At 45.0% G+C, this 21356-nt stretch overlaps 2 protein-coding genes and 1 long non-coding RNA gene across 10 annotated transcripts in view; 1 reads left to right on the top strand and 2 right to left on the bottom strand.

The window, feature by feature from the left end:
- Positions 1 to 7894, top strand: part of RPL31 (ribosomal protein L31) — a 311150-nt gene extending 303256 nt beyond the window's left edge. The window contains exons 1-5 of one of the 2 annotated variants that reach the window (XM_074354759.1): positions 3212 to 3254; positions 3658 to 3764; positions 6112 to 6237; positions 7455 to 7567; positions 7828 to 7894. In XM_074354759.1, the coding sequence (XP_074210860.1) occupies positions 3658 to 3764; positions 6112 to 6237; positions 7455 to 7567; positions 7828 to 7859 (378 nt within the window). In that variant the 5' untranslated portion in view covers positions 3212 to 3254 and the 3' untranslated portion in view covers positions 7860 to 7894. Of the gene's footprint in view, positions 1 to 3211; positions 3255 to 3657; positions 3765 to 6111; positions 6238 to 7454; positions 7568 to 7827 lie in introns of those variants that run through there. The other variant, XM_074354760.1, reaches the window with a different exon arrangement.
- On the bottom strand, positions 1730 to 5217 carry LOC141575480 (uncharacterized). Its single transcript, XR_012503078.1, has 2 exons — positions 4755 to 5217; positions 1730 to 3867 (listed from the first exon to the last, which is right to left on the bottom strand). It is a non-coding gene; the product is annotated as an uncharacterized LOC141575480 (long non-coding RNA).
- A 637-nt stretch (positions 7895 to 8531) lies between the features above and the next one.
- TBC1D8 (TBC1 domain family member 8) overlaps positions 8532 to 21356 on the bottom strand; it is a 96927-nt gene continuing 84102 nt past the window's right edge. For 5 of the 7 annotated variants that reach the window (XM_074354754.1, XM_074354755.1, XM_074354756.1 and 2 more), the window contains 5 exons: positions 19673 to 19913; positions 19068 to 19133; positions 11268 to 11357; positions 10792 to 10889; positions 8532 to 9588 (listed from right to left, as the gene is read on the bottom strand). In XM_074354754.1, coding sequence (XP_074210855.1) covers positions 9127 to 9588; positions 10792 to 10889; positions 11268 to 11357; positions 19068 to 19133; positions 19673 to 19913 — 957 coding nt within the window. In that variant the 3' untranslated portion in view covers positions 8532 to 9126. Of the gene's footprint in view, positions 9589 to 10396; positions 10672 to 10791; positions 10890 to 11173; positions 11358 to 19067; positions 19134 to 19672; positions 19914 to 21356 lie in introns of those variants that run through there. The other 2 variants (XR_012503076.1, XM_074354757.1) reach the window with 2 other exon arrangements.

Raw genomic sequence — 21356 nt, 5'->3', positions numbered from 1 at the left:
TCACTGTAGAAATGACAGGAAGACAAACTTACAAGGTTCCTGGAAACAGTGCCACCTTAGAGACAAAGGTAATCTGTGGAGGTGACTAAGGCATTGTCCACCGAAGCATTCAGAGTCCGTGAAGGGTGAGACAAGGCAGCAGCATCTGCCACCTGCAGACATGCCCCCTCCCCATGAGGCTTCGGCACGCTGCTGTGAGGGTGCCCCAGCACATGGATTGAGCATCACTGAGACGGCCATGCTCAGCAAATTCCTTTCTGCAAGCGTTGGCTCGAGAGAATGAAGTTCCTTTCCTTGCTCCATCGGTGTAGCTCTGCGCTTCTACCTGCCTCCCTGTAAAACAGGGAAGGCTCCTCTCCTCTCCATACTCTGGCCAGCATCCGTTTTGGATGGCCTAAGAGGCTGTCCTAAATACATCAAAGGAGTTTTCTTTTTCACACAATTGCTATATTCCTGGGGAAAAAAAGGTAAGTCTAACTATTTGACATGTGTTACAATCATTTACTCTTTAAAGGAAACAGAAATGAACCCTCTTTTCAAAATAAAAAGTCTGCATAAAGCTGGATTAACTATTTTGTAACTTAACTCTTTTGAAAATTCAAAGGCTTATAGATCTGACTTTTCTGTAAAAGAAATTGTACTTTAATCAGCTGTCAGAACCTGCACTTCTAAGTAGAACGATTTTTTTAATGGAAACAGCATAGTTGTAGAATTTTCTAGCTGAAAGCCATTAGAAGAGGGTGGAATGTGTCATGCTGCTAATTTTAGTATTGCTTAAATCTGACACACACTCAGAGTCTGAATAAACTCAGAAAACTTATTGGTAATATTTCTTTAAACCCGCATAACATCAGGGGAAGTTTAATCCCTAAGCTTTTGATTCATTTAATTTTGCTCATTAAAAGACTGTTTTGCAACCCTGTTCTGTTTCCGGGAAAAACATGACCTTTCTACTTGGAAAACTATAAAGTCTTGGCTCACAAGAAGTGACTGAAAGGTGAACTCTGGAATACACCAAGTTTTTGGAATATTTTAATTCGGCTAAAATGTAGAATCTTCTGTCTCTAATGGCAACTAATAGCCACTAAATTAATTTAAAATTTTTGTTTTACACAGGCAACATGGTGAACTGGTCAACTATGAGGTTATTCTAAGCCATGACATGTTGTATTCTTGCCTAGATAATCTGATGTGGGTGTTCGGTACAAAATTTTCTCTCTTTATGTGACGCCTGAAGGTTTTAAAGTCAGTCATTAATAACCTAGAGAAATAACTAATTTGGATCCTCCAGATAAATGCCATATGTGGCTTTTTTGGACACACACATATGAACTTCATACATTGTGTATATGCACCAGTATAAACTTTAGCGTATTTCTGTAAGCATAAGATTAAGGAGCTGAAATATACAGCTTTATGGTATCTATGAAAAAGCTTTAGTTTTCTGGGGCGGGGGTCGGGGGGAAGCTCATTAGAAAGAAAAAAAGAAAATCTCCTTTTAGGATTTTTGCCTAAATAGCCAGTATCCAGTTATGCACACTTAAAAGGTCCTCTATTTAATTCAGTATGTAACTCAGTTTCCTTTAAAACCATCTGTACTTCCCAATTTATTTCAGTGGAGTCGTGACCATCAACACAAACTGAAAATCTTTATCCTCCATGCTGGTAAATTCACTTCTGTCAGAGGGGATTTTGTACATGGAAAGACACAGTCACCACTAACTGTAAGTCATTTAATATCCAATTTATTAATCTTATAAATGTATCAATTAGCATTCTTTTAACCATTAGTCTGCATTTCCCTTATTAATCATCTACTACTTAAACAACAAATGAGTCACTATTTAGGAATTGACAAAAAAATTTCCCCAACGAAGAGATTACAAATAATATTTGTAAGAATTTAAAGTCTCAATACAGAAGCTTTCTTAAAAGTTCTAAAAGGACCCACAAAATATAATTAGAAAACTGGATTATCTTTACATCAAAACTGGCTGTAAGATGTGAACATCACAGATTTCACTTTGTTTTGTATTTTACTCCAGCTCATTCTCACACCTCCGTGTTCCAGTTTTAACATACCATCCTAGGGTTTCAATAATTCACCAAATAAACACTTCACACCACCCTAGGTTTAAGGATCTTACCAGACCTATGCTGCCTCCAAAATAGAACGCGGTTTCTGACTGGTAGACTAAAGGTCCAGAGTTGTTAACCCGTGGATTTGGCACAGGGATCCGGGACTTGGCCACATGGTCTGTCTACTCACACCTGACCTGCTGGCATCAGATTCCTCCCTGTTCATTTACAAGTTATGTTACAACCACGTATTGGGTAAAAGTGCTGCTTCTATTGCTACAATTGGGCCACTTTGTTATGATAAAGCTAAAAACATGCATTCCTTTAAAAAAAACTTTTTGATTTACAATGTTGTATTAGTTTCTGGTGTAGAGCATAGTGATTGTTACACATATATACATATTCTTTTTCATTACAAGTTAGTACAAGCCATTGAATATAGTTCCCTGTGCTACTATATAGCACAGAAAACATGTATTTCTTTAAGATCATTAAATTACACTGATTTCTTCAATAGAATACATTATATACAGTACTTTCCTAATGTGATTTTGTCGACTGTCTCCTAAATTATCTAATGCAGTTAGTTATCAACTGTCGATTTTAAGTTCAAAATCCTCATGCCAGACCTCTCCTCTGCCCCCGTCTTCGCCCCGAGCCCAGCCGCCACCCCAGCCCCGGGGCTGGATCACAGCCCCCTCGGGAGGCTCCACGGTTGGGGCAGTGACAACGCCCTGCCCGACGTGAGCGTCTCCAGCGAAGCTGTCCGTCATCTCGGGACCGCAGCCGGGCGCACAGGTGATGTCAGCGTTGACCGAATCAAGGAGCGGATGGGAAAAGCAAGAGCATCTTCTCTCCCCGCTCCTGCTTCCATCCACCTGGGTTCGGATTTCCTCAGACCGCAAGTCCCTCCGCCCCTCGTTCGCGCGCGGGACGCCGGGCGCCGAGAGCGCCAACAGCGCCGACGAAGCGCGCGGCCGCTGACCGCCCAGGCCCCGCCCCCGAGGCCGCTCCCTTTTCCCCCGGCGCGCGCCAGTTACGTCACAGCCTCGCCTCTTTTCCTCTGCCCCGCCCCTTCCGCCCGCCTACAGGCGACCCGGAATTTGTACTTGCGACGCTGCTTTCCTCCTCCCACAATCCTTTGCACCCTTCCTTTCCAACTTGGGCCCGGCGGAGTAAGTATGGGTGCTGGCTCCCGGCTAGAGGAATCTGGCTCCATCCTAGCTGCGGGTTGTGCTAACCGGGGTAGGGGGCTCTCTCCTGAGCCGGCCCGGGGCTCCACGTTCCGGGAGCACGCGAATCTGCGCTGCGTTTAAGGGCTCCGGGAGCCGGGGAGGGAGAGTGGCCAGGCTGAGGGGAGCCGGGGCTGCGGGGGTTCCGGGGTGGGGGCGGCCAAGGGGCGCGGACGCTTGGGCCGCGGAGTGGCCGTCTTGGCTTTGCCAACACCTAGAGCTTCAGCGGCCTGGCCGGACCCTCTGCCCCCGGAAGCATCCCGAGAGCGGCTGTGTGAGGCCCAGGAGGGAGGATTTACCTTGGGTTTGCCCGCTGCGCTCTGAGCGTCCGTGTCGTTCGGTGTAGATGGCTCCCGCAAAGAAGGGTGGTGAGAAGAAGAAGGGCCGGTCCGCCATCAACGAGGTGGTGACCAGAGAATACACTATCAACATTCACAAGCGCATCCACGGAGTGTGAGTATCCCTGCGGTCCGCCTTTGCCTCCCTGGTGGCGCTCCCGAAACCGTGGGTCTGGTTGTCACTCTGAGGTCTTTCTGGTCGTCTAGAGGCTAGCTATCTAGAAATTAGGCATTTTTTCCTTAAGAGCTCGAGTCTGTATTCCAAGGGCCCTATAGATAGGTTTACAGGGTGTCGACTGAAATGCACAGCCTAAAAGTTGAGTTACATTTTATTTGGTGGGAGGACTCGAGCCGGGATGACAGCCTCTCAGATCGCTCTGAGGGACTGCTCCGAAGAGGTAGGGGAGGGGCTAGGATACATAGGAGCTTTACAACAAAGACCAGGTAGTTGGAACATTAAAAGATTACTTGTTAACCAAGAAAACCCAGGCATCTCAAGTAAAAGAATTTAGCACTTTTTCTATGTATGGGAGGAGGCAAGCATTTGGGCTCATTGAATTCATTCCTTTGACAAGCACCTAACTATCTAGGGCTAGTGTCCTGTCCTTTCTTACTCGGGGTGCACCATTGTGTCTGCCTGCAAAGGCTGGGCTGCAGGCTTGTCTTCACTGGGGGTTGGCGGCAGCTGCTGACGGCTTGATGGTTTCAGCATTTTTTGTTTACTTACATAGTTTGCAGTATTTTTCATTCACAAGGGTTTAAAATGTAATGCTCAGAGATTAGTGCCTAGAAACGTGAGATGGAATAATGAGGCTTCTGGGGGAGCCAGTTTTGGAAAATGTGGCAAATGAGCCTGTCTTCTGGACTCTGCCTTCATCGTCTTACTGCCCTGGTCCTGCCCTGGTCCTGCCCTGGTCCTGCCCGGTTCTCCTGAATGCTTCCAGGTAGCAGCTCCTGCTCCTGGTTCCCTCCTCCACCCCCAAACACCTGGTCTTTTCTCACCTCCTCCATGGGTCTCCCATCTTACTCAATTTAGAAGCCCTAGTTCCTGCTGTGCTTAAAGGTGGCTCGACCACTTAACTTTTTAATCATACAGGGTGTGTACCTGATTCAGGTAGCGGTTTGTTTTTTTTTACTTCCCCCGCATTAGTGCTGTTCTTGTAGGTAGCTCAGCACTTCCTTGTCACCTTTGGCTCTGAGCATCTCAGTTAACCCTGCGGCCCTTTCCCTGATGCTGTCTCTTCCCTGGTTCCTTTTTCTCTGTAGCTCTCGATACCATCCATGTGTTCCTGTGTCACCCATGTGAACTATGTGGGAAATGGGATTTTCTCGGTTATGCCAACTGCAGTTTACAGCCTTTTCTTTCTAGATGGTTAAATAGGTGAACCAGGCACGCTTGCTTGATGGGTTCCAGGAGGCTGGTGAGGGTAGAGCAGAAGGAGACATGGTATCAGAAGGGGCAAAATGAGCTGGGCTGCGGGGTGGGGTAGAGGGTGTGGAGGCCACTGAGGGTTTTAGAGCAGGACCAACTGGCGGGCTCTGGGTGTTACTTTTACTGGATTTCACGAGGTTTGCTTCTAACAAAAAGCATGGAGCACCTGTTGTATGCCAGGCACTGTGGGCTGGGTCCACCGGTGGATTATCGGTGTGGCCCCTTCGCCCACAGAGTCTTGGGGTGGTGGGACACCTTTTTAAACTTTGGTCTCTGCTCCACTTGGAACGATTTTCACTTATCCAAATGTTTGACCATTTCAGCCTGTAGTAAGGTGGGTTTTTTTTTTTTTCCACATTTAGTATTTAATAGAAAGCATGAAATTCAAAGGATTTACGTATCCTCATCTAAACAGCAGGTTAATAGTACCTGACTCAGATTTGGAACAGACTTGAAATTAGTGATATTGCCTGACACAGGCCAAAAGGGCCTTAGAATTAACAGTTCTCATCCTGTTTCTTGAGAGGAAATTGGTACATTTCAGGCTCCTGCTCATTAAGCATAGACCAAGTTAATGATGAAGCTTTAATATTGAATGATTGCCAAAAACATGCCTGTGTCTTAAGATGTAGCAAATAATCTAATTCTATTTTGATCTGAGGACAGAGTATTTACTTTGGTATTGTGTACTATATTGTCAAGCTTATTCTAACATCGATCTTTTGATTATACTGTCCTCGGCCAATGATATTATAGCTTGGGCATGTTTTTGTTTTACGAAAGGGCTGGCCAGTGTGTATATTAGCAATTCTTAAGGATCATACACAGAGTCCTTGTTCTGTTATTGAAAGCAGATTGTGCATCTTCGGTGCCCCATATTGTATCAGTTGCTGTGCATTAAATATTGGTGGGAAAAGAGATTGTTACTGCCTTGGTCAAGGTTTAGTTTAGATTTGTTTTATGAAGATAGGACGTACTGTGTTGCGTATTTCATTTAATTTTGTATTCATCTATTTGTGCTTAATCTCAGGGGTTTCAAGAAGCGTGCGCCTCGGGCGCTCAAAGAAATCCGGAAGTTTGCCATGAAGGAGATGGGAACTCCAGATGTGCGCATTGACACCAGGCTCAACAAAGCTGTCTGGGCCAAAGGAATAAGGTACTCAGGTTATCCGTGTTACAGTGTCACTCACTCAGCCAGCTCACTCGGCACAGTCTGTATAAGCTCAGTAGTTGGCTAATGCCCGTGGAAGTATTAACTGTGACAGTGACTCAGGGTGGGCTAGCAGCTGCAGGGCGCCCTGTGACCTGGTGTTTGAACCGAGACCCAAGATGAAGACGCCATAGTGTGAGGGTCTGGTAAGAGTGTCACACAGAACAAACTCGGGGTGACCTGGGAACAGGCTGGTGGTGGTGGAGTAGAGTGTGTGAGTGGGGAGGGAGAGCTGTGCAGGGTCCTATAGGTAATGGCAGGAAGTTTGGGTTGACCTGTAGACTTGCAGGGAAGCCATTGTAGCAGTGGTTTTCAACCGTAGGCAATTTTACATGCAGAGTTGTAGGGGGCATTTTTGGTTGTCACTAGTTGGGGGTGGGTACAGGCCAAAGATTCTGCTAAACACTGCAGTGCACAAGGCGCCCTCACGCAGAATTGTCCAGTAGCGCCAAGGTTGAGAAACCCAACTTGTGAGCAGCCAGTGTGGAAGTGGGGACCAATTAAAGAGGGTGGCACTGGCGGGGACTCGATGATGTGAGGGGTAGGAGGCTGTCTGCATCTGGGTGGCATTTTAATATTGGAGTTAGATGGGGTGACAGGAACCTGAGATTCGACCCTGCAGTGGGCGGGCATGTAGGGGAGACGTGTCTAACAGAGCTGCAGGTGAGATAGGGGAGGAGTGGTGTCGCATGAGTTGGGAGAAGTTTCGGGGCACCCCTGTCCTCGGATCATGCAAGAAGCAGCCAGCTGTAGTACTGCTGAGGGGTCGGGGGGAGCTAGGAGGAGGCCTGTGTGCACCAGGTGGGGAACTAGAACGTTTTAACACGTTCCGTGTAGCCTGCAGTTTCTGGTGTTGCTCCAAATTTAAATTTAACAAATGCCATAAGCAAGACTTGCAGGTTGGTGATGGAAGGAGGAGATTGCGCGTGCTGTGCCTACGTTTCTGCAGAGGTTGCCTGTCCGTGGGGCTGCCTGTTGAGACAGGTGCATCCTGAGATGGCAGCACTGACTGTCCACCTGGGCGTGTGCTTATTTTCCAGGGACTGATACGCACTTGAAGTGGCTGGTTGGTCGGATTAGAACAAAGGGAAGAGTAGGAAGTGGGTTCCAGGCGTAGGGGCAGGGTGTGTGGGCACAGCTGGTGACGCTTTTCTGTCTTTCAGGAACGTCCCATACCGTATCCGTGTGCGATTGTCCAGAAAACGGAATGAAGACGAAGATTCACCAAACAAGCTCTATACATTGGTTACCTATGTACCTGTCACCACATTCAAAAGTAAGTTTTACTTCATCCCACAAAGCTGTTTAGATTAGAAAAACATCTTTAGCCCTTTTATAACCTGAATCCATCTGTTCAACAAATACTGTGCACCCATATGCCTGGCACCTTTCCAGCGGGGGCGTAACAGGCGTAATCAGTAAGCCCTCTGTAGGTTGTGCCGCGGCCCAGGGGAGGGGGGGGCACACCGGGTCCCCCCTGGGTGTGAAAGGGTGGACTTGGACATGGAAGTTGACTGGGTGTCACTTCTCTTGCAGATCTACAGACAGTTAATGTGGATGAGAACTAACTGCTGAGTGTCATAAATAAAGCTCTAGAACCACCTTTGCACCTTGATTGTCCTTTTCTAGTTAGTATGTCTTAAAGTAGTTCCCAAATCCTAAATACCGTGCCCCTTTTCTGCAGCCCCTGAAGTTTTATGTGCATGTTTTGTTAGTCCTAAGGTAAGTTCTATATGTAAGTTTATGGAAAATAGTTTAATTGCCATTTTTGATATTTAGTTAACAAACCTAGTCGGTAGTGTGTCCTGACGATTCTGCCTCTGTGTGGAGTGTACTTGTCAGAGGGTATAGGACAGTCATGTAAATTAACTGGCTTTTGCTGGGGTAACCAGGTTATGCTTGTAACTTCTGTACTGTACTGTTCAGCTCACTTACTTGTCGTGGCCCAGCGAGGTAGTTTTAGTCCTGGTTTACATGGAGCTAAAGCTCAGGGGTAACCCTTTTTAAAGGTCGCTAACAAAATCTGCTAAATTCAGTTCCCGCCTGAACGCACAGGTTTCATCAGCGTTCACACCCCTGGCGTGAATGAAGAGACATAAAGCGGTCCCTTTTTGAAGCCCCGTTGATGGCGCTAGTGTGCTCTTCGCCCAGAACATGGGGTGGGGGGTACGGCTCCAGCTTATCCGGTCACTGGCACAGTCCAGACCTTAGACACGGAAGTAAGATATAAACAGACCAAGTCAATACAAAAATTTCTTATTAAAAAACTCAGGCCAACATTGAAAGCATGGTTTGTGTACACATTTTTGGAAGGACACAAAGTGAATACAACCAAATATATTAAAATGGTTTCAATTACCAGCATTGAAACGAAATTAGTGCAAAAAAAGCCAAATACAATTGCACAGATAGTGGCTCTTAAATCTTGAAAGTGAACTTGATTCTTGATCCCTCCCATTCAAGTGAAAACTGAGAGCTTGGGCTGGTCTCTGGGTCAGTATCATACATCTGACTTTCTTGTATTCCATCCGAGAACAAAATCATACCAGCGTCACAGCAGAAGTACCCATTTCAGCAAATCTGACTGCAAGTCACGGCATCGAGGGAAGCGATGTTGGGCGCCCTCTAGCGCTGACAGTATCCAGCTGCACTCTCGAGCGCTGGAGGGTTGCATCACTTACCTGGCCACAGTTGTGCCGGCGGGTTGCTTACCCAGACACCCAGCTTGTAAAGTGTACTCAATGAATTAGACAAATCTGGATTTATGGGCTGACGACCCACGAACCTGGTCTGTGCTTTGGTATGGTGGGCTGGGCTCGGCACACTGCTGTCCGGCTACAGATCGCTCAGCTTGAGTTCGGGCTGTGATTGGCGGCTCATTTCAGTGGTTTTGAGGCTGTACTGATTGATCTTGGCATTTTCAAGTTTGGATTTAATGTCCAGTGGCTTTTCAAAAAAGTTCACTAACGACTGTTCAGTCAGAAGTGAAGCTAAAATATGTTCAAGGGAGACAGTCCAGCCCCCTTGGGCCTCTTCAGGAAATGCCGGGGGCTCCTGGGGACCCTTCCCTGTGTCAGCGTCGGCGAAAACCGAGTCCTGCTCGGGAGAAGGAGCCGAAGCCTGCAGCTCCTCCCCGCCTTCCTGGGAGCAGCTTCCAGAGCTGCTGCCCCGCTGCCCCACCTCCCCAATCTGCAGCAGCAAAGTGGTCACTGTGGCGATGGCTTGATACAGGTCATTTTCTTCTGGGTCTTCATGGAACATACTGTACAAAGTTTTACAGAACTGGATAAATTCTCTCTGGAAATTGAGAAAAAAAAGTACATATTATAGCAGCATAATAAGAACAGAAGCATAATTTCTTTTTAACTTTGTACTTAGTTCTTGGGAAAAAACATAGTGGGAGCAGAACACGAGGTATTCTCTACCCTTCCACTCTGAAGACACTGTTCACAGTGGCTCCAGGGGATTTCAGCACACGTGGAGAAGAGTGCTCTTTGTCTACACAGCAGCCACTAAGAAATGTTACACCCTTTAACCTAGCAAGACAGCTTGCCAAAATGCATTCAAAAGCTCTGCAGAGATTTGTTTATAGGCTGGGGTTTATTATAGAAGGTTGGAAACAGCTTAAAATATTAGGGCTGAATAAAAATTATGATTTGATCATCCGTTGGGAATGCCATGCAGCACCTAAAGGCCATAAAAGGAAGTAAAATGGTGATGCCTGATGCTTTTCAAACTACAAACATGCTCCTGCCCCACCTGAGAATTGTCATGTGATAGAGACGCTTCAGGTGGGACGTAGCCACACAGTTCCTCTAGGAAGATGAGACGGTTGGCTGGAGGCATTCCCACTGGTTGTTAAATGAGGTGTGATTACCATACAACGTTGAGATTTAACTGACTTTATATGCAAAAAGAATATTTGAAAGCATCTCCGTAACAGAGTGGAGCAACACTCCTCAAATAGGCCAAGAAATAAGAATCCCACAGATGCTCTGTGGCCAAAAAAGAGTGCTAAACCCTGCTCCTGAAGGCTCACAGCACACCTGAGCACCACAGGGGTTCAGTTCTGTAATAAAGGGAAGTTTTCAACTTGAAGCCTTACCAGTACAGTGCATTATGTAGTCTGATTTTCAGGAAACTGGAGAAAGCACATTAATATTTTTTTATGTGAAGAACGCTGTAACCACAGTGCCAGGAAAGAGCTTCTGTTGCTCTAAGGAATGAATCTGCATCACAACGTGGGTGGTGAATTTGATGTAAAAACTTTTCAAAGACAGGAAATGTGCGGCAGCCGCCTGTTCTGTAGAGCTTTGAATATTTGGAATATCTGAACTGGTCACAATTTAAATAGTTCTTATTTGTCACAATGTTTAGTTCCTAGAAGTTAGAAGATCCTTTGATTATAGCTTTGAAATAAAGGGGACCACAGCTTAATTAAAAAGATTACCTCTTAATGTGGCAAAACAGTTAATTTTCTGTGAAGAATAAAGTCCATACCTGGCTCATTTTAGGCAACTCCTTCTCAGTTTTGTCTTTTTCTTTGGCTAAATCTTTAATCATCTGCTTTAGCTGTTTCTGATAATCAATTGTATCACCTTGAGACAAAGGAAACAACATACTTTAGTCTGAATAAATTCCATGAAAGCAAAAAGGGAGAGGGGTGGTGAGGGGATGAGTTCCTACAAACTTGAGAGGCAGAGGTTAATTGGAGAGATGGTCTGTTTTACAAAAAAAAAAGTGGCCACAGGTTATGGTAGCTGAGTGACCTTGACACAAGAGGACCCCTGAAACATGAAAAGGGGTACACGTGGTGGCAGGGGTGAGGGGCAGTCATCCAGCACACTGCAGCCTGGACGGTTTCTGGCCTCTGTTAACTCACAGGAGGGAGGGGACAATTAGTCTGCTTGTAAGAAGAGGCGTGGGGTCCACTGCGGTGGTGTGCCTGACGGAAGAGAACGCAAAGAGGTACGTGCCATTGGACTTCCCGAGAACCAGGGGTCTTGACGTCGACAACAGAGGATTCTTCAGTGGTGACTGGCTGTCTCGGTCATTTTCAGTGAGTGCTTTAAAAAAAAAAAAAAGTTAACGTTGAACAAAGTGTTGTCTCTTAACCAAAACTGACAGTAATTCAGCTTTCTAGGTAAGAATGAAAGGTTAAGCCAGCAGCTCCCAGCCTGCAGGGCCTTCCCAGGGTCAACAAACTCCATGTACACCAAGCACCGGCTACACAAAGTCAAAGCATCTAACACCAGTAATGTTTTTCTGAACATCTGTAGGTGCCGTTGTAATCAGTGATCAGCAAGTTCATAGGATACACTGGATCAACAAGATACATAGGATACAACAAGTTCATTGCTGATACTGACCTAGAAAAACACATACAGTAAAATCCCATTTTGTCAAAACAAATATATGCGTGTATATACATACATCAATTCTAGAAGTAAATACACTTAGGTCGCTGGGTAATGTTATAATAGGTAAATGCTTTGAGTTTCTCGTATTTTTTCTATTATTAGCTCATACTGCTATGTTTAGGTACTTTATAACAAAAATTGAAAAAAGCTTTACTGAATTCAAGGCAGGGTGCTATAATGAGTTCTAGAAATACACAAAAATGAAATTATATTGGAACCCTCAAACACTGCTAATGGGAATATAAAGTGGCACAGCCATCTTGGAGATGGTTCATGGTCGTTCCTCGAAAAGTTAAATAATAAATTTGCCATTTTTACCCAGAAATTCACTCCTAGGTGTATACCAAAAGGAAATGAAAACACGTATCCACTCGAAAACTTGTGCACAAGTGTTCGTAGCACCATTTGTTCCCAAAAGGTGCAAATAAACCCAAATGTTCATCAACTGATGAATAATCGGAGTATCAAGTTCAGCAGGAAAAGTGAGCGCTGACAGATGCCACAGCACGGGTGGACCCAGAAAACATCCTAGTGACAGCAGCCAGACACAAAAGGGCACACATACTGCACGACACATTTATGTGAAAAGTCCAGAAGAGGCAAAACCTACAAAGAGAAAGCGGGAAATGCGTGGTTTGGGGACAACAGCTAAGGAGCACCGGCTTGCTTTTTGGTGCGATGACAATGCTCTACCGCTGTGACTGGTGGTTGCGTAACTGAAATACTAAAACCCACTGGCCTGTGTATTTCAAGTGAATGCACTGTACGCTATGTAAGTTACAGACCCATAAAGCTGTTACCAAAAAAGGGGTGGGGGCTATTACAAAGGATCCTCACAGTTTTAAAAAGGTTTAAACAATAGTAAGCCACTCACAGACTAAAAGTTCAGTTGTGATCCAGCAAATGTCCACGAGATGGCACCAAAGCCTTGGTGAACCACCCTCCTCCCTACTTGGGAGGCAGGTTTCTGGGGTTTAGGGGGTGGAGGGGTTGTTTACGGTTGTTCTTGTTTTTCTGGGGTTTTTTTCCTGTAATAAAAGTATTGAGTCATTTTTCCCCCCTACTTTGCCCAAAACAAGTTCTATGCAGTGGTACACGTGAGAATCCACTCAATAGAAGGAAAATTACAAACCGATGACACTTGAGGCAGTTATGGAAATGGCTTCCTGCCCTCCAAGAGCTCAGTGTATCAGACAGGAAAGACGTGCACAAGTCACAAAGAAAGTGACCTAACAGAAGAACCAATACACACAAATGTCACGGGAGCGCAGAGGAACAATTCATTCAGGGGGTAGGCGAGTGTCCAGAAAGCAGGCACGTGAAGAGTCAACAGTGACGAGCCGGAAAGGCCAGTCCGTCTCAGAGCAGTGCTTCCCACCCCCTCCAGTCCTGGCACAGAGAAAACACCAGCACCCTGACTGGACACGAGGGGACCCTGGGGGAGCCTTGGAGCTCCCTGAGAACAACTCATCCTGTTACCTATTCCTATCCGACGTCGGACACAGTGCATTAGGAAAATCAGTAAACACCCAGTACATCATCCTTAAATGTACTTTCAGCCTTTTAAAATGAGATATTTGAGCTTTCATAAATGTTACCTTATTTTTTACGTTCTGATATATGTGTAACTCATAATACAAGAGACGTTTCTGTTAAAGCTTTCACTGTCTCTCAGTTCAAGTACTGCACAAGTTGTATCTGATGAAGGATTTGCATCTGGTTATCTGAAGGTCCCTATTTCAGATTTTTGTGTGACGGGTGGTTAAGTGCACTGCTTCACAGACACCACCGGCACGAAAGTCTCTCTGTGGCTTCAAGGACTTTCATTAGTTGGTGTGCATACTTTTCACTCTGTATCCCTGTCACCACCACTGCTACCTTCATCACTTACTAAATGGGATGCTTGCAAAGGAAGAAAGCCAGTTCCACTAGAAAAGTTGCTTATCTCTGGCAAAACAGTACATTTACTACTTTCAACAAAATTTGGCCTTCAGGTGCAGTTAACACAACAGTCATCAAAATAATACCATTTTTCATCATAGTTTCTTCTTGGAAAAAGCAATACGGTGCCCCTCTTCTACCCTGTCCATGCTAACTAAAAACAGCAAATTATAACAGCAAGGGCCTGGAATCGGATTAATTAGGAATTCCAATATATCCAAGTCACTGAGAGGAAAATCAAGTAAAGTATTCAACTTGTGTCTGACATCTACTATGAGAAGATAACTTAAGATGTGACAAATACTGGACACCAGGACCCTAAATCCAATCATGACTTCCTGACAATCGATGATACTAAGGGTCTTAAGTACCTAGCTTTTCTCTTTTAAAAAGTTCACTGCAATCTTTTAATTTCACAAAAGTTTTTTAGGAAGTTTATATTCTACACTTCTCTTATTTTTCAAAACCCTCAAGTGGCATTTTCAACTCAGAATCCCAATGCAAAGAACAGACCTTTCGTGACCAAATCAAATGTGCCTGGTATCATTTCTGAAGCAGCGGGCATCAGTACTGCCTAAGTTCTTAGAACGTGAGCTCTCACTTTCTGTGTCCTGGGAGAAGTCGGCCTTTGCAGGTTTCCTCGGTACAGCATCCGTTTTCAGAATCACTGTCTCCTCCAGCTGAGCCTCCAGACTGGCTGGCCCCATTCTCAGTCCTGGCTGGAGTCGTCATTTCGCTCCTCTCTTTTCACTTCACTGGACGAGACTTCTTCACGTGCACCATTTGGGCCTTGCCCACTAATAACCTGGTCCTCAGAGCAGTGTAGCGATCCATCAGTTTCCTGGATTCCAGTAGGCATTCTGACATATTGGCATATTCTCAAAAGCAGAAGATGGTAGTTTATCTTCAGTATTGTTTCTTAGTGTAAGAAAAGGCCAACTCAAAAGTGAAGAACCTGATGATGGATAGAACCTGAATGCCCACATTTCTCTTAGGCAAACTAGCTGTCACATACCCCGTTATCCCTGGTCCTGTTGGTACTAATTTCAAACACACGATATCCCATTCCGTAATACTGCTAAGGTTTTCATCCGCAGTGACGACTACGGGAAATCTATGATTTTATCTGTCAGTACTTATCATCTTATCTGCAGCTACTCTTGACAAAGCAGACAACATCATGCAAAGTTCTGGTATATTTCCAATTGTACTGCAGAGGTTTAGAAAGTGGAGCCATTCTAAGTAAATGGACTTAAACTTCCAGGATACAGTCTTTCATCATGGGAATGGAACAAAATAGATTTTTGTCAAATAACAGATCAAATGGTACTGAACTCTTAGCACACTCCAGACTTTTTAATATTAGTTTTTATACTAATATTAATATTGAAATGGCTACATGCAATTCCTGATTGGGACTTTTAAATAATAACCTCTTCAAAACAGACTATCACCATCAGTGAGAAACCAAGAAGGTGGAAGCAAATAGCATTTTTCTCTCCTTGCTGGAGGACTCATTTCTTCTCATTACCGAGAATTTGAATCGTTCAGATATTTTTGTTTCAAGTGTACGATGATTCTGCATATCAAACAGCTTCTCCCAAAATGTAATGTTGACATCGTTTTGGCAAATATGACTGAATTCTGAATCCAATCAACATTTTTTCATATCAAGTATTTCAAAATAACACTTCTCATTTATACACAGACATGGCTGTATTAGACTATAATCATGTTTCAGGATTCAAATTATAACACTGGCTAAACATCACTAATGAAGTTTTCATAACCTCATTTTCTTCTAAGTTGAATGCTTGCTTTGAATCTGTACTTCTCCAGTACATGTTAATGTTTTCATGTGCTCCTTCAATTTTCCATTAAGTTCATTCAGGTTTTCAACATTTTAAGTCCTTTTAAAAATAACTATCTTTAACCAAACTGCAAGTTGGAATTATTCATTAGATTTTTCCTTTTAATTCACTCTTCCTTTGGACAGCAAATGCACTGTGGCACATATATGACCTCAGAAAGAAATCTCTTCTTTATGGAGAGCTGACCACAAAGAAGGAAGCAGCTCGAATTTAATTGGTTTCAGCATTTTAAGACCATCATTTAATGCGGATACCAGCAGGGACACCTTTTGGGGAGCTACTCTGCACCTACAACTGTGTATTCCCTGGACTCCAGGGCTTCCAAGAGGAGCAGAACCCAGGCTGTCAGCTCCACTCTTCTGTACCCTCTTACAGGAAAAGCTGCCTACATCCCAGTTGTTTGCGTTCATTTACCAACTCCGATATGTCACTCTCAGTAGCTTGCTTTGATCCTTCCTTCTAATGAATCTGATGTTCTTCCAGGAAATTGTCTTCTGGCAGTCCAATTAGTGCAATCAACTGAGTAAAATGACCAATATCTACAGATTTATCAATTTGCAATGTAAAGTCCTGATTCAGTAATCTTCTGGAATACTGTGTCTCCCTGCATCACCTGGTAACGGTATCAGATCACCTGGAATCTCTCTCATCTGTTTCCTCTGCGAAACAGTGTTGCAGTCACCATGGAGCCAGCCAGTGAAGGGAGCTCTGCCAGAACTGTGAGGTGGGGCTCAGGGCTTCCTTGCTTCCCCAGTTGCATCCTCGGCCTCCCGTCTGACGCTCGGAGAGTTCCGAGGCTCCCGCACAAGGCGGGTGTTTGAGGCCAGTCGCTTACAGGCTTTGTTTGGCTCTCCATCTCCCATCAGGCAAGTGAGACATCACTCTTCGGGCACACAAATTCAAACTTGTCATCTTCAATTAGTGAGTTTAACTTCTTTGCCGACTGGTGTAGAAAGTAAATATCTATTAAAATTCAATCTATTTAAATGAAAAATACCTACATATAGTGTGGATCCTCATGGCCCTGGCAAACTGCTGCATTGAAAGAAAGGTTTTAGGTGGTCTTCATTCTTAAGATTTTTTTTAACTGCATCAAAAATTCAAATATTAAATATAGGGAAGCAAATTAATTTATCAAATCTTAATTTCTACTTAAGTTTAACCATTCAAATTCAGTCACACAAGATAAACATTACAATCACATATGTTCAGAAGTTTTTTTAAAATTTGATTTTCTGAAGCCATGAAGATTTCAAATACCTTTAATGAACTAAAATAATTAAAATGTCTTTTAGAAATAAAGTTGTAATTTGGAAACAAATAATTCAACACGAGGTTAGATCAAGAACCACCTATCAATCTCAAATGATATCAAAAACCAATCAATGTAAAGACACATCAAGAATGAGCACTCTACCTACCTGTACTATCTTTGCAACTGTTTATAAATCTAAAATTACCCCACAATAAAAAGTTTATTTAAAATCAATATAAAACAAGTGAGCAAAATAGCACAGTACCAGACCTAGACAGTGATGACCATGAAAAGGCAGTAAGGACGACAACGATGATAAAGGAGTAATTATGCATGTTTCATGTTAACAGAATACCTGAAAAATAAGGGCAAAGTAAATGAAAAACAAAACTCAGTAAAAGGCAAGGAACTTCACTGATGCTGAACGATTTGTACTCAAGTAACGAGTCCACAAGAAAGCACACATCTTGTGTGCAGCTGCGAGAGATGCTCCCGTATGCGTCACGGGCAGAACACACGCCAGTTCAGTCACGGCTGAACTCAGGAAGTGCACGCAGAAGCCCACAGATAACGCCCATATGCATTTTCAACTTCTGTATAGGTATTCATTGTAAAAGCCACCAGGATCTCATAGCCCTGGAAACCTCACAGCCCGCCAGCCTCCCCAGGCTCCCCCGTTAGAAAGTTGTGTCGCAGAACCCATGCCACACCAGGACCATGGCACTGGGGTCCAGAGACCCTCTGGGACTCCTCGGTGCGCCTCTACCAGTTTCAAAGATCCAAGACGTGTCTTAAGGTAAACACCAAGTCTGATCTCACAGGTTTCACAACTGCTTTCTTTGTTCCTGGTTACCGCTGCTCACATTTGAAGGAAGCATGGTCTTGCATGCTGGGAAAGTGAACTGTTCCTTCAAAAACAGTAGCAGGGGGTGCCAAGGAGCCAGAAACTGGACCACGGCAGCACAAAGCCAGGGCTGGAGCTCAGACTTCCTCGGATACAGAGGGCGGTCCAGGACGGCAGCGTTCCTGAACCCACCTCCTCCCACCGACACACACATCTACAGCTACATACGGAACAATTTAAGCTGAAAAAGAATGGACAACTAGCTGAGCAGCTCCTCTGCAACAAGAGACAAGAACCACATCGAGTTGGTAGGAGAGGCAGGGACAGAGTCTCTCCCAGTCCCCACCCCCTGCCTGGGGACCCAAAGCAGGGAGGGTCTCACAGGTCCAGAGCTTCTCCCTGAGGAGTGAGAGGTCTGGCCTCACTTCAGGTGCCCCACCCTTGGAATCAGCATTGGAGAGACGAGACCCCAAAATGTCTGGCTTCGGAAACCAAAGGGGCTCATGTACAGGCGACCCGGGGGCTGGGGGAACCAGAGATGCTCCTTTGAGGGTCTCACTGGTCCCAGGACCCAGCCCAAAGGCAGCAGTTGGAGAATTGCCTGGACTGTGTGTGGAGGAGACATATACTAATGTTAATTAAAGCATCTGCTGGAAGGGCAGGGGCAGCTGAGACTTCCTTCCGGGGACGAAGCACCATTTCCCAGTCTCCGATACCTCGCTAGTGCAGGTGGGCACACAGGCACACGTCTCGCTCAAGTCACAGGTGCGCCCCGCCCCCAGGGCTCCCCCCTGCATCACTACAGCTGCAGGTGTGCCCTGCCCTCAGCCGTCTCTCCTGCAGCCTCTAAAACACAAACCCCCAAAACTCATCGAGACAGAGAACAGACTGTTGGTTTCTAGAGAGGAAATGGGTTGGGGGCATTGGCAAAAATAGGTGAAGGGGGTCAATTTTATGGTGACAAATGGTAACTCAGTTTACCATGGTCATCACTTTGTAGTGTATACAAAGACTGAACTATGTTTTACACCTGAAACTAATATATTATATACTAGTTTTACTTCAATTTAAAAAACACAACAGTAAGCTAAGATAACCATCTTAATTATTAAGGGTTTGTCTACCCCCCCCCCCCCACATTCCAGAGGCCAGTGGTTCTCAAAGTGTAGTCCTCAGACCTAGTGAATCAGAAACGGTGGGGTGGGCCCGGTAACCTGTGTTTCAACAAGCCGTCCGGATGATTCTGACGCACACTGAAGGCTGGGAACCCCTGCCACAGGCCACACAACGTGCTACTTAAAATCTGTCATCAGCCACCCCAAACTGGAAACATCTATTGCCTCAAGTCTAAATAAATATAAAAAGAGAAGAACTTCAGTGTCGTGCACAAAGCTGATTTACGTCAAGGCAGAGCAGAGCCTCGCTTTTCTGTTGGAATTTCTTACCTGGAGGGATGTGAAGCCTATATAACAGTTTGATTTTCTCATTCATTTCTCCATTGTACATAATATCTGCAAAATGAAAAAAAAAAAAAGCAGGACTGAGTAGACGCACATGGTTGAGGTACACGCGTCACGACACAGTCACCACGGAGAGAAGGAAGTAACGAGGCCAGTGCTTGTTCACCTGCCGCCGCCCCAGACACACGGTGCTTGAAAGGAAAACGTGAGCGGTGGTGACTGCCGACGGCTGAGCTACGGGATAACCTGGCCTCACACCTTCTGCAAGATTATAATTTTAGGTGCAAGAGTTAGGAACGTGTCTCCGACAAGCCACCGCCACACCCTGGATGCCGGGAGAACAAGGCTGATGACCCTGGATGCCGGGAGAACAAGGCTGATGACCCTGTATGCCGAGAGCCCCCTTGGGAAGCATAAACGTTTAGCTCACGAGGAGTCTGCAGAGTGACTTTAAAATCACAAAATCGCACCAGGCCAGTCGCGGATACATTTCACTGAGTGGATCTGCCTGCGTCACGACCCACTTGTCTTGTGTTCACAGACCCCCATCCCCAGTGAACTCACGGCAGCCAAGGCCCGCAGAGTCATACCGAGACAGCTCACAAAGGCTTTGAACTCGATAAGATGGTCCATGTTGTCGTCCAGGAGCCTGAAAGTCCTCTCGGCGAGGATGTCCGTGTGGGCCCCACAGGTCCATGGCGAGACGAGCTGGAACAGGCGCGCGAACTGCCGGGCGTCTATGCGGTACTGCTCCGCGTAGGGCCGGCTGGGGTCGTGGCGCGGGGCCACCGGCCTGGGCTGCTCCCAGTAGCAGCTCATCATGTGTTCTCTCTAACGCGGGAGGGAGAGGGGCCGTGAGGGCCGGCGGCACCCGGGGGAGGCCACGGGCACGGCCGAAGCCAACGCGGCCTTCTTGCTTGCTCTGCCCTCATAAAATCGTTACGTATTAAAGCAGCAACATTACTACACAAAAATGAAAAAATTAACTCATCTCACCACTCCAACCAGACATACTGAAAGTTTTTCTTTGTTTCCCTGTAGTCCTTGCCCACATGAATATATAATTTCGATGTTTTTAAAATCAAGGATTCTTTTTGTTGTTGTAGCAAAATACACATTAAAAATTTACCATTTTAACAATTTTTAAAAGTACAGCTCAGCTGCCATAGGTTTATAGAAGTCATACAGTTTTTATTCTGAGAGTTTCTCTTAAATTCATACTGTTTGAAAGTCAAAAAGTACTGGGTAAATCTACAGGATACAGAAGGAACCAGTTAACCCTGGCCACCTGAGAGGATGGAAAATGGGGGCCGGGACCCAGATGAGGAAGCAGGCCTTATTTATTGCGTGCTTTTTTTATATGTTTTGGATATATTAATAACAATTCAAAAAATTAAAAGTAAACAAAGGCAATTTGAAGTCTTGGGAACAGACTGAAAACTAAAGCAATCAAAACCGGCCCTGTCACTGAGGACCAGGCTAGCCTCCTTAGGCTGGATCTTTCAGGCTTGTACTAGATCACCTCTTGGCACATCTCAGCTCACTGCAATGGCTCCCAGTGACTGCAGGCTCTTCACAATTTCAGTGCCCTCTGCCCATAAGAATGGCACAGACACAGTGCAGATGCTGCAAAATGCAAGTGCCTATCCTTGGATGGAAACCAAAATGCCATTTATAATTTTACTGCATATTATATGCGGCCACGTTCTTTAAATAGCCTTTGCAGAATCATGAAAAGTACCACAAAAACTTCTAAGGGTGAAACAAAGGTCTAATAAATTCCCATTCCTCAAAACCTGAGACCCCCTGTGAATTTCCATGTATATTTGTACATCCTGGGAAGCGAGAGGCCCTTAGGATCCTGCCCAGAAGAAAACAGTTATAAAGTCCGAGAACTAATACACCCAGTTTACACAGAATCCGACAGAAAAACAAACCAGTGTAAAAAAGAGGCAAAGGACATGAAGAGGTGATACAAGGAAATACACAATTAGCCAGTAAACTCACAACAGGGTACTCAACCTCTCTAATGAGGAAACGGATTTAAGTTAAAATGAAATACAATTTTCTACAAGACTAGCAAAAATTTTAAAGATCCATAATATGAAATGCTGGGTGAGTGTGCAATACAGGACACAAACACTCTTAGACATCACCAGTGGAAATGAAATCTGAAAAGTCTAAAACACGTTAGCAATAGTGACTGAAATCTGGTTCCTACACAGCAGCCCAGGTGTCCAGATAAAGGCCCAAGGATGCTCAGGACAGCACCAT

The sequence above is a fragment of the Camelus bactrianus genome, chromosome 28 (assembly GCF_048773025.1).
Source record: "Camelus bactrianus isolate YW-2024 breed Bactrian camel chromosome 28, ASM4877302v1, whole genome shotgun sequence".
Lineage (NCBI taxonomy): Eukaryota > Metazoa > Chordata > Mammalia > Artiodactyla > Camelidae > Camelus > Camelus bactrianus.
Note: the sequence above shows the minus strand (reverse complement) of the source record. Positions and strands in the feature narration are given on the sequence as shown.